Below are 13,073 nucleotides of genomic sequence, written 5' to 3' on the forward strand. Positions count from 1 at the left end.
CAAGTTCAAAAACTAGCTCCACTGCATAATAGTTGGTGCAAAACATCCCTCTCCTCTCTGAGCATCAGTTCCCTCATCAGTAACCTTTCTTGCAGAGCTCTTGAAAGGATTAGACAAAACATAACAACATAAAGCTCTTAGCCCAGTGCCTGGTCCGCAGTAGGTGTTTGAAAAGTGGGAGCTATTAGGATGATTCTGTTGGACCTTTCCAGGAAAGGTCTTGACTGTGGAGGCTGCCTCCTCAAAACCATCCCCAGCCCCCTCTTCAGCACCTGCTGTTACAATGTCTTTTCTGCCTCAATTATTCATGCCCGGAGCCTGCCAGGCACTTCATTTCTGACAGCAGGGCAGCATTTACCTTGGCTGGGCTCAAGACGTTTCTGGACAGGAACTCTGGCTAAGCTGTCACCATCAGCCCATCACCTGCCAGCCAACTGGCAAGTGGAAATGCCGGGGCAAGCAACCAAGGGCAACCTGCAGGGCCTGTTGGAGATGTCTGGCCGGCCATGCTGGTTAGGATGGCATGCCAGGCAGCTGAATCCAACCCAGGACATGCTGAGGGGATTACTGGAGGAACGGGCATCCTATTCCCTGCCTCCCCCGTTCTAGGAGGCTTCACAAGGCCAATAGGAATGTTTCCTAGATCCCTGCTACTCAAAGTCTGGCCCAGGGACCAGCAGTATCAGCATCACCTGGGAGCTCAGTAGAAATGCAGAATCCAGGGCCCAACCCCAAACCTGCTGGATCCAAATCCGCATCGGAACAAGCTTCCCAGGGGATTATTTTGCACAGTAAAGCTTGAAGAGCGCTGGTTAAGAAGCACCCTCTGTCTGGACCAACGCCATCACTCATTTTTGTTTCTGAGGACTCCAAGGACAGAAAGACCTGGGTTCTTGTCCTGGCTCTGCCACTCACTAGCTGTGCAACCTTGGGCAAGCACTTCACCTCTCTGTTCCCGGATAGTATTAGAAACACCTGCCTCCTGGGGTAGTTGGGTGGATGAAATATAAGGCCACAGAGTGAGGCCAGTGCTCAAGGAGGGCTCCTTTAGTTCCCTTACCTCATGCATCCGCATAATGACCTCCATCTGCCCTCTGGAGGTATTTAAGCCTCAGGCTGAAATAAACCACCTGGAACACTTGTCATCACAGAAGTGCAGAAAACAGGTCCCCTGGACTAACCCGGGAAGTGAGGGACCCAGCCTAGACAAAGGGGTATTTGCATGGTGCTGAGGGCCTGGGGTAAAGAGGTGTCAGGGTGGGTGAGGCTGACCTGAGAAGGTCCTGGAAGTGGGGATTTGGACCAGGCTTGGAAAAAGGGTGTGAGCTGGCTTTCTAGACAAAGCATTTTTTAATACCCCTCACACTTCATGGAAATGAAAGAAGCATCTTATCCTGACACTGATTCTATGTGTGGGCTTTTGGAGGATATCAGTCAACCAGAGATTTTGATAGCATCAATATATATCATATAACCACAGAGAATTAGGAAATAAGGAAAAACAAAAACAGGCCTCCCCCATCTCTCACCTCGTCCTGTCCTGCCATATTTCCTTCTAGTCTTTTTCATATGAATGTAATTTCACGTGGTTATAATCCTACTGACTATCCAGTTGTGTGGACTGCTCCTGTCATGTTTCATGATATCTGAAGCGGTTTTTGATGTTGAACATGGTCTTTTAACCATCATTTGTAAAGGTGTCATGGCCATCTACTCAGAAGAAAACCCACAATTTTATTAACTTTTTCCTTACTGTTGGACACTTAGGTAGTTTCCAGTTTGTTTGTTTTTTTTTTTTAAACCTCCCCAAAGGAATCTTTTTGTTTTGTTTTGTTTTGTTTTTTAAATGTGATGATCCATTTATTTATTTATGGCTGTGTTGGGTCTTCGTTTCTGTGCGAGGGCTCTCTCTAGTTGCGGCAAGTGGGAGCCACTCTTCATCGCGGTGTGCCGGCCTCTCACTATTGCGGCCTCTCTTGTTGCGGAGCACAGGCTCCAGACGCGCAGGCTCAGTAATTGTGGCTCACGGGCCCAGCTGCTCCGCGGCATGTGGGATCTTCCCAGACCAGGGCTCGAACCCATGTCCCCTGCATTGGCAGGCAGACTCTCAACCACTGCGCCACCAGGGAAGTCCCTAGTTGCCAGTTTTTATGCTCTATTTTTCTATTTTTAAACACTACTGTGATAAATTTGTTGATACACTTTCCATATCCCGGATTATTGGCCCTGCTTCAAAGCCTCTGATATAAAGCAGAACTTCTCAAACTTTAATGTGCGTACAAATCACCTGGGAATTAGATTCTGATGCTGCAGGTCTGAGGGGCCTGACCTGCGTTTCTAACAAGCTCCCACCATACGTTGAGGAGTCGTGAGGATATGAAGGGTAGCCCCTGAAGCTTCAAGGCCAGGAAATCCTCTTTTGTTGCTGGGATCCCATTTCTGTACTTCCAGCTAAGATCTGGGGGAAAAAACACTACCCTTTTTTCCGAGACCTTTCTGGTTAACTTTTCAACCAATTAGCTCAACCAATTTTTATAACAACTCTATGAGGCATTCTCAGTCCCACCTTACAGATGAGGAAACTGAGGTTTAGAGTGATGATATGGCAAAGATACACACTATCTATCGTATTGGGACCAGAGTAAGATAACCAACTGTCCCGATGTACCTGAGACTGAGGGCTTCAGTGCCAAAATCAGGACCATCCTGGGAAAACCAAGATGGTTGGTCACCTTGACCAGAGCCTAATTCAGAGTCAGCTAATGTTAATCATTTCCAACCCTGGGTGCCTTTATGTAGATTACTGTATGACACCTTTGCAAGTACCCTTAGGCAATATAGCATCACCATTTGACAATGAAGAAATGAGCTCAGAGGGGTTAAGAAATTTTCCCAAGACAAGGGAATTCCCTGGGGGTCTAGTAGTTAGGACTCTATGCTTCCACTGCAAGGAGGCACGTGTTTGACACCTGGTCGGGGAACTAAGATCCTGCAAGCAGCGTGGTGTGGGCAAAAAATTAAAAAAAAAAAAGAAAGAAAAGAAAATTTCCCAGGACTTCCCTGGTGGTCCAGTGGTAAAGAATCCACCTTCCAATGCAGGGGATGCGGGTTCAATCCCTGGTCGGGAACTAAGATCCCACATGCTGCGGGGCAACTAAACCCACACACCACAACTAGGGAGAAGCCCGAGCGCCGCAACGAAGATCCCGCATGCCTCAACGGAGGAAGATCCCGTGTGCTGCAACTAAGACCCGACTCAGGCAAAAAAATAAGGGAAAAAAAATTATAAAAAAAAAGAAAGAAAGAAATTTTCCCAAGACAAACAGCCCAATTTTTTAAATGGGCAAAGGACTTAAGTAGACATTTCTCCAAAGAAGATATACAAATGGCCGACAAGCACATGAAAAGATGCTCAACGTCATTAGTGATTAGGGAAACACAAAGCAAAACCACAATGAGATACCAGCTCACATCCACCAGGATGCTATAATTTAAAAAAAAAAAAAAGGAAAATAACAAGTGTTGGCAAGGATGTGGCAAAATGGGAACCCTCATACGTTGCTGGTGGGAATGTAATATGGTTCAGTCACTGTGGAAAACAGTTTGGCAGTTCCTCAGGGTTAAACATAGAATTACCCTATGACTCAGCAATTCCACTCCTAGGTATACCCCAAAGAGCTGAAAATATGTACTCAAACATATACACATATACATGTTCACAGTAGCACTATTCACAAGAACCAACAGGAAGAAACTCAGATGTCTATCAACAAATGAATAGATGAACAAAGCTGTGGTATATCCGTATAATGGAAAATATTATTCAGCCATAAAATGGATGAGCCTTGAAAACATTATCCCAGGTGAAAGAAACCAGACACAAAAGATCATATATGATATTTCATTTATATATGAACTATCCAGAACAGGTAAATTCATAGAAATAGAACACAGATTGGTGATAACCGGGGACTGATGGGGATGAGGGACGGGGAGCAACGGCCTAAAAGGTCCAAGATTTCCTCCTGAGGTGGTGAAAATGTTTTGGAACTAGATAGAGGTGATGGTTGCACAACATTGTGGGTATATTAAATGCACTTCACTGTCAAATGGTTAATTTTTTGTTACGTGAATCTCACCTCAACAAGAAAGAAAACCAACCAACCAACCAAACAACCAGCCTGCGCAAGGAAAAGGGTCAACAAAAGGGTCCTGTGTGGGAGACAGACCGCCTGGGCCTGAGCAGCCAGCAGAGGGCGCTGTGGCACTCTTACCGAGCCGGGCAAGGGAGACCCCTGGGACTGAGAACCCATCCCGTGCCGCGCATTTTGCTATGAGTCTCAACCCAGGAAGATCAGTACCTACCCTCCCCTATTTGGGAAATCTGAAGCTAGTAGGGGCTTGAAACGCCAGGTTCATTAACTGAGGGTTTAAGTGTCCAGACCAAGGTCAGCAGCTGGTAGTGCCACATGGAAGGCCAAGACTGCGGAACTCTTTCCACAGCGCTGAAGACTGGACGTCTGGACTCCACCTCGCACCTCCCTGGACACCCGTTCTTCTCACAAAATCTCTTATCGTCTGTCGTTTCAGAATTCAGCTCACGACTTTCCCTCCACCCATCTCACCCTCAACCCCCAGGAGTCTTCCCCTAACAGCCTGCTCACCTCATGCTTTCCCCTCAGCGCCAGCACTGGCACGGCCGGGTTCTTCCATGAGCAGCGCCTGGGGCTCTTCACGTGTCAAGGCTACAAATCTGTCTGTCCCGTCTCCCCTAGGCCCTTCTGAAGGTCTCCTTTTGGGAACTGCCTCCTTTGGGAGGGTGTAGAAACCACGAGGGTATTGCACTCACTTGTTCCTCTCGCTGCCCAACTGTCTTGAATGATGTGGTCCCTACCCCACCGTGTGGTCCCTCAGCATCCCTGGGCCTGCCGTGGCGGTTGCATGAGCTGGGAAGTTTTGCTCGGGCCAGAGAGGAGAGGAATTCAGGGAAGCTGGGCCAGGAGGAAGACTGGGGTAAGAGGAGGGGAGTCAGAATTTTCTATTAGGTGTGTGACCCTGTTCTATTACAGGGGGAACCTCCAAATCTGACTGCTCTTAAACTTGGTTCCTCCCAAACTGTGACCCAGACATGAACCACAGAACCAAGAAAACCTTTAATTTGGATTTGGAAATCCCCAGGCTTGACGACATCCCCCTTCAGCCTCTTGGAGAATAAAATGTGGTTCTTCCCGGATTTCTGACTTAGCACTATGGCTCTCCCCAATCCCTCCCTCGCCCACAAAGTTTCCAGTGTCCCCAGGAACTCAGGATTGGTCTTGGTGGAAAAATCTCTGGAAAGCTCAAGTCCGGACAAGAATCCTATTTCCACAGGGATGTGGTTGTAGAGTGAGCATGGGAATAACATCCAAGGAGATGGCTCTGACCAGGGGCCTTGGAGCTGCCAGCTCATCCTGGGAGCGCAGGCTGGATGCCTTAAGGCCTCCAAAGCAAGAGCGTCTGAGCTGGAAGGAGCACCGTGGTGAGGTCGCCAGGCAGGAAGTGCCGGGCAGAAGGGACTAGGAAGATGGGGTTGGGCCAGAGGGGCGAGAAGGGAAGATGGTCAGAGGGGGCTGGGCCAGAGAAGGCCTGGGATGGGGGCTGGGCAGAGAGGCTGAGGTGAGGGAGCTGGGCCAGAAGGGAAGCTGGGGCCAGGAGGGTAGACTGAGGAACAATGAAGGAAGATGATGGGGCTCCGGGGTGGGCGGGGGCGGGGGGAGGCAAAGGGGATGGCAGCCCACCTGCCAGGCCCTAAGCCCCTCGATAACGGCCCCAGAGCAGGGGGAACTAAAGCCCGGTTCCTGCTGGCATAGATTAGACTGTGATATGGATAAACAGTTGAAAGCCAAGAAAACTTTATGAAACAGACCAAATCAAACTTGCTGAAATGTCCCCTTCCTTCCACTTCCCTCTTGCTCAGCCCTCTGCTGCCAAGATCGGGTTTCCTTCGGCCAGAGAGACCCCAGCTCTCAGAGACGCTGACCAGAGACACGGGAGAAGCAGTTGTCTCTGGGCCCCTTCCCGGGGCACGTGCAGGGACCAAGAGGGCCCACCATCCAGGGTAGGGTGAGCGCGCAGCCCAGGTGGTGTGGAGGTCTGGCTGTGCTGAAGGGGGCGATCGTCACCATCCCCCATTGAGTGCAGCTCAGTGCAAGGCCTAATGGGTTCAAGGCGGGGTAGGAATGGAGCACAGGCCCCTCTGAGGATTCTGGCACGAGACCCCCCGCCCCGGGCTGCAGTGTGTGCGCACACGTTCCAGCATCTATGGCATGTATAAGCACTGACATTCTCTTATGTGTGTGAGAACCCGGGAGTCAGTAGAGTTTGGTCCTTTGAGGCCACTAAGTCCAACAACTCACCCTAGGCACAACCTCTTCTCTTCAACAACCCTGTCTTTCAAGGCCTCTGGAGATGGGGAAATCCCTACTTCCTTTGTTCCTTCAAAAGAGGAACACCCATCATGCACCAGGCACTGGCTACAGAGTAATAAGACAGTCTTGGGTCTCATGGTGCCTCGGTTTCAGGGGAAGACAGGCAATAAAAACAAATAAATAGATAATTCAGGACAGGAAGGGATATGAGCTATGGAGGAAAATAGTCTATTCCCTCTGCCCCAGTCACAGCCCTGCAGCTATTAGAAAGCAGACACATCTAGAAGCTTCTCTATACCAGGTTAAATACCCCAAGGTCCTTCAACCATTTTGGACTACTTTGGTTTCTAGAAAGCCATTTGAAAGGGGGTTCAAACCCCTCAGCTATGGTCAGGACAAGAAAAACCCCACAGGATCCCCAGAGCCCCAGCCTTGGTTCCCGGGTTTCTGTGGGTTTCTGTGGGTTTCCATGAACACAGCTGGCTTTCCCACCTCCGTCCTTGGCAGCCACTCCACACTCCTGACTCATCCCAGCCCACAGGCAGTGAGGAGCCCCAAGTGTTTTCCTCATGAACCGCTGCTAAGTCATATCTCTCCCACCTTATTCTAAACGGAAGTGCCAGGATTTATAATGATCCCAATAGTTTCATCTGGCCTGAGGCCAACTATCAACCAGCCTGCCAAGGAAGCCTTCCGGTTCCTAATCTGACATCTGAACTCTCTTCCAGCTAAGGGAGAAGCCTGGTCTAGAAGTCTGATCCTCCAATCTTCTGGGCAGGGCTGGGGACACCCCTAGCGCAGTCAGAGGGGCCTCCTGCCAGGGTGGCCTTGCTTCTTCACGTGCACTCTTCACGTGTGGCTACTGAGGGGGCCACAAAGCCCCCAGGATGGTGGAAGTCTTGTGGTCAAGTACAGCCACGTGGTGCCTGAGAAAGCCTCAGCTTCCAGTGTTCAATTTGGCAACCGATTTTAAAATTGGTTTGAAAGGTTACAGCTCAGAAGTTCCCACACCTAGAGAACCATCAGGATCACATGGGGGGACTTTTAAAGAAACAAATTCCCAGGCTCCAGTGTTTCTCACCCAATCAGTCCAGGGTGGAGCCCGAGAATTTGAGCTGTTTTTTAAGCTCTGGGGTTATTGAATCCATAGTGGCTCTTAATGATCCCCACTGCCCTTTCTGAACACCCACAGACAATTGCTTCCAGAAGGCCACGTCTCTGTGGCTCTCTTCTGCAGCGGCCTCTCTGCACAGACGGGACCATGGCCCTCTGACCATGGTGTCTGGCCCAGAGCAAATACCAGTTCTTTAACCGGTAGCCCAGCAAAGCTGGGGGTTGGGGACAGGGTGAGTTTCCAAGTGTTCCCTTACTTGGGGTACCTGTCCTGCCCTGGCCCTCTATTCCATCATCCCACCATGGCTCCTTGGTTCTGCAGGATGGAGAAGACAGGGCAGGATGGGAAGTGAATGGCTTCCCTTCAGGGCCGGGATTAGGGTGAGGCGAGGGAGGCACTGACCTCGGGTGTAACATTTAAAGTGGCACCAACAAAAAGAACCTATTTATAAAACAGAAACAGACTCACAGATTTCGAAAACAAGTTTATGGTGACCAAAGGGGAAACGTGGGGGGGGGGGAGGGATAAATTAGGAGGTTGGGATTAACATACATACACTACTATATATAAAATAGATAACCAACAAGGACCTACTGTATAGTACTCAATATTCTGTAATAACCTATATAGGAAACGAATCTGAAAAAGAATGAATATAGGTATATGTATAACTGAATCCCTATGTTGTACACCTAAAACTAACACAACATTGTAGATCAACGATACTCCAACAAAATTTTTTAAAAATAAAAACATTTAAAAAGCGGCACCTACAAACTCAGTCATCAAGAGAATATTTTAACGCCATATATTTTTAAATCAAATTAGTTAAATTGATGCAGAAAAATCCATGATGAACAAAAGATCAACATTTTAAATAAAGACAGGATCAGTAATGGGGCCAAGCCACGTCTGAGGACGAGGTAACAGGAAAGATAAGTCACAGAAATGATTCAGAAAGAGAGAGAGTTCAGAGAATGTATTACCTTGCTCCCTCCGCACCAGGCTGCAGGCTGGCCCTGGTCCGTCTCCCGCCCCCACTGGTACAGCCCCTGCCAGGCACCCCTCCTGCAGAGGCATCGCAGTTCTTGCTGCTTTGGGCAACAACCCTCCCTGCCAGCTCAGGCTCACGTGTAGAGGTCTTAGCTGCTCCCTGCTGCAGCTTTTCCTAACGTCTTCTCTTCCTTCACCCTGCCCACACCTGGCCCTCCTGTGTATACTGTCCCTGCATTAAACAGAAAGAAAGAAAGAGAGAGAGAGAGAGAGAGAGAGGAAGGAAGGAAGGAAGGAAGGAAGGAAGGAAGGAAGGAAGGAAGGAAGGAAGGAAGGAGGAAGGAGGAAGGAAGGAAGGAAGGAAGGAAGAAGAAATGATGCAGGAAAAAATATTAAAATTCTAAAAATATCCTTAGAGAGAGAAGCTATTACATCCATGACACAAGAACAATAGGAGGCTATTTTTTTTAAAGAAATGATCAGAAGTGCTCACTTCGGCAGCACATATACTAAAATTGGAACGATACAGAGAAGATTAGCATGGCCCCTGCGCAAGGATGACACGCAAAGTCGTGAAGCGTTCCATATTTAAAAAAAAAAAAAAAAAGAAATGATCAGAAAAGAATAAACAGCTCTTGGAAATGAAAAATATGATAGTAGAAAAAAAATCAGTAACATTAAGAAAATAAGGTTGAGAAAATCTCCCAGAAAGTGGATCAACAACAACAATTACAAGCAAACTAACAAATAGACAACAAAAAATGCAAAGGGATAGAAGCAGAAGAGAGAAGAAAGTTTGGGGATCAATCCCCGAGATGGACATCTAATTGAGGGGTCTGGTAGAAAGAAGAGAGTACGTAGAGAGAAGATGATCAAAGCAATAAAACAAGAAGACTTTCCAGAACTGGTGAATATAAGTCTCTGGGTTGAAACAGTCCATCAAGTGTCCAGCGCGGTGAGAGAGAAAGAGCCAGAACAGGCACTTTCAGAATGCTGGGGTTAAGGGAACATCCCTGAAAGCTTCCAGAGGAGGGGAACGCAGGCATCTACAAAGATCGGGCATAAGCACATCAGACCTCTCAGTGGTGACATCAGAAACCAGAAGACCATGTGAGATGCCTGCAAACTTGTGAAGGAAAATTATTTTTAATCTAGAATTCTATATTCAGCCAAACCATCAATCAAGTGTGAGGATACAATAAAGGCATTTTCAGATGTGCAAGTTCTCCTCTTCTGTAACCTTTCTCAGAAAGCTAAACAAACAAGGGAATGAAACGGGAAAGAAAAGACACAGGGTCAAGAGAACAGGGTGCCTAGCAAGGAGAGAGATAAGGGAGTTCCAGGATGAAGGAGAGGGAGGTCCCAGGATGGCTGTGGGCAGGCAGGCGAGCACCCGGCCAGGTTGGAGAAGGATGACAACGGCTGAGAGGTTTCCAAAAAAAAGAAAAAAAAAAAAAACTGACAGGTTTGACCACACCAAAAATTATACTTGAGGCCAATGGATGTTTAAGAATATATAGCAGTGGACTTCCCTGGTGGCTCAGTGGTTAAGAATCCGCCTGCCAGCACAGGGGACACAGGTTTGAGACCTGGTCCAGGAAGATCCCACATGCTGCAGAGCAACTAAGCCCGTGCGCCACAACCACTGAGCCTGCGCTCTAGAGCCCACGAGCCACAGCTACTAAACCTGCGTGCCACAACTACTGAGCCCACGTGCCACAACTACTGAAGCTCGCACGCCTAGAGCCTGTGCTTCGCAACAAGAGAAGCCACTGCAATGAGAAGCCCGTACACCACAACGAAGAGTAGCCCTCGCTCCCCGCAACTAGATAAAGCCCACACGCAGCAACGGAGACCCAATGCAGCCAAAAATTAATTAATTAAGAAAAAAAAGAATATATAGCCATGGTAAATACAAAAAACTAAGAAAGTAGGTGGGGATTGGGGGCAGGAAAAGCAAAAATGATGCAAGAAAGTAAACAATGATATTACCCTGATTGGATTAGTGGTGAACAATATTTACCTGATTATGATAAAAAGCAGAGCATATGGATTTAACAGTTATATTGAGAGCGTTAAACCACGCTTGGGGGAGTATATAAAAGGCATATAAAAGGCACTCTTCATCTACACAACAGGCAATCAACAGATAATGTCTAAACGGATTTATCGACAGGCAGCAGTGTGAGCAAATTACTTAGAAATACGGAGGTGACCGCCAGGAGAAAGTGCCCAAAGTGACACCTTCTGAGAGAGGGGTGGGCAGGTCCGGAGGAGAGGGGCGGACTGATGTGTTTTGTTTTCTGATTTAAGCACTACTTGGTCTTTTTGACTTCATGCGCTTCTTGGATTTAAAAAATTAGTTACTAAACATAAAATAAAGAAATGCCAAGAAGCCCATCCTCTTGTTGCTTCTCCTTTCATAGTTTTTCTGCATCCTGAGAATCCACCCTCTTCCCCGGCAGCCATGGGCACCTCCACACACAGCCATGGGCACATTCACACTCACACGGTCTCACACCCACACACACCCACACACACACACAGTCATCTCAGACACAGCAGCTCATGGTGACAGACACACAGGCAAATGTACATAATACACAATAACCCTCAGACACACACATGATTACAGATTCTCCCACAGACACAGAGGCCCCCATGAGCCTCCCAGGTAGCCAGCTGGCGAGCAGGGCCAGCTCTACAAGGGGCAGTTCCTCCCTGCATTGCCCCCCCCAGAACTGCCCCAGGCAGAGGAGGTTTTCTCCTGCAGCATCACCCTAATTGCTTCCTCCACTCAGAGTGCGCTGCTCTGAGGCTGAGCAGCCAGAGCCTCTGTACCATTAACCCTTTGGAGTCACATGGTCTGTAGATGGTGCAGAAATGAGGTCGGGGTGGGGCCAGAGCTGGCAGCCAGATGTGACTAATAATGTCACCTTCATTCAGCTCCTAGTGGAGGCCCTAAGAAGTGGAAGAGTCCAGTGTCAGGAACCCTGTGGACATGCTGTGCATGCTTGAGCAAGTCACTTCACCTCCACAAGGAGGTAGGCAAGCCTATGAAGCTCTGAGATGCTAAGATTTTATGACCCAGGCTTGACCCCGCTTCCATCCAGTCTCCCGGGAGCCCTCTCTCCACACCGACGTCCAGGGCCAACCCCAAAGGATACACTTGTGTGTCTGACAAGTGTACATGGGGCACCTGGGGGCTCCCCCACTGCCAATTCCCTCCCCGTCCATGTCCCTCCAGCACTTACCACCACCCTGGTCCCGTTATCCGGCAGTGTGTCAATGGCCAGGGTGCCCCCACCCAGGTCCTGGCTCAGCTGAGTCCTGTCCGGCTCTGACACCTGGCCAGGGATCTCTCGGGCTCTCCGATTCCAGCCCTGCATGGTGGTCCCCTGGACGGCCCCTCCAGAGTCTCGGCCTGCATCCTGACCTGGGAGAAGGGGACAGAAAGCTGAGTCCTGACAGTCAGAGTGAAGGCCCTGGAGGAGGACCAGCCCGCTCACTCTGCAGAAGCCCTGATTCCCATGCCATCATTGACTCTGGGGAAAGTGATTATCAGGGCAGGAGATACCCAACATGCACTGAGCTCCACGCCACACACTTTGCACAGGTAACACTTGCAGCCCTCACTCCAGCCCTCCACTGTAGATGTGATGCTCTCCATTTTGCAGACAGGAATCAGCAGCTCACAGAGTTTAAAGAAGGTCATACAGCAGGTAGGGATGGAGGTAAGTTTCCCTTATCTGCCCCCAAAGGCGTGATTATTCTCAACCTCACTGGAATCATCTGGGGAGTTTTAAAAATTCCTGGTGTCTGGGTTCCACCCCAGAGATTCTGATATAATTGGTCTGTGGTGTGGACTGTGCATGAGGATTCTTAAATGATCCCCCGGGGAGCTTTTGAGAAGACCTGGACCTAACACGGCAGACAAGGGTGAGAACAATTGTTCTGGAACATTCCAAACCAGTTCCCTATTTCTCTACCAGAAATGGCACATAATCTTACCTTCCAGGGGACTCCAGGGACTAGAAGCCAGAGAGCAGAGTTTTTTTAGTTCAGGGCTTCTCATCTTTGGTACTACTGACATTTTGGACTGGATAATTCTGTGTTGTGGAGGACTGTCCTATGCATTGCAGGATTTTTTAGTAGCATCCCTGGCCTCTACCCTCTAGATGCCAGTAGCACCTCCTCCCAGGTTGTGACAGTCGAAGATGTCTCCATAGTGGGGACCACTGTTTAGTCTCATCACTACCTTCAAACACCTTGGGGAAGTCACTTTCCCCATGAAACAAGGAGCTTAGACACCATCAATGATGGCAAATAGGTTTCATCTCAAAAGCCATCTCCAATCGATTAGTGACAACCACGAGCACTCTAATTGTGAAGAATTCTGAGGTTCCATTTGTGTTTAGCAGGAAAGGTTGTCATGATCAATTAGCAATGTCTGCTGCGGGCACAGGATTGGAGAGTGGCTGCACACAGGCCATCTAGCAGCCGTTCCTCGACTTGATGCTCTCTCCAGTTCCCTCTAGGTCATTAAATGTATTCCAAAT

The 13,073-nt window shown here is 48.7% G+C and overlaps 1 protein-coding gene across 3 annotated transcripts in view; it reads right to left on the reverse strand.

Annotated features, from left to right (window-relative positions):
- PLXDC1 (plexin domain containing 1) overlaps window positions 1-13,073 on the reverse strand; it is a 71,607-nt gene that overhangs the window by 50,890 nt on the left and 7,644 nt on the right. For all 3 annotated transcript variants that reach the window (XM_082373503.1, XM_082373504.1, XM_082373502.1), the window contains exon 2: window positions 11,769-11,950. In XM_082373503.1, the coding sequence (XP_082229629.1) occupies window positions 11,769-11,950 (182 nt within the window). The remainder of the gene's footprint in view (window positions 1-11,768; window positions 11,951-13,073) is intronic.

The sequence above is a fragment of the Balaenoptera borealis genome (genome assembly GCF_965194805.1).
Source record: "Balaenoptera borealis genome assembly, chromosome: 20".
Taxonomy (NCBI): Eukaryota; Metazoa; Chordata; class Mammalia; order Artiodactyla; family Balaenopteridae; genus Balaenoptera; species Balaenoptera borealis.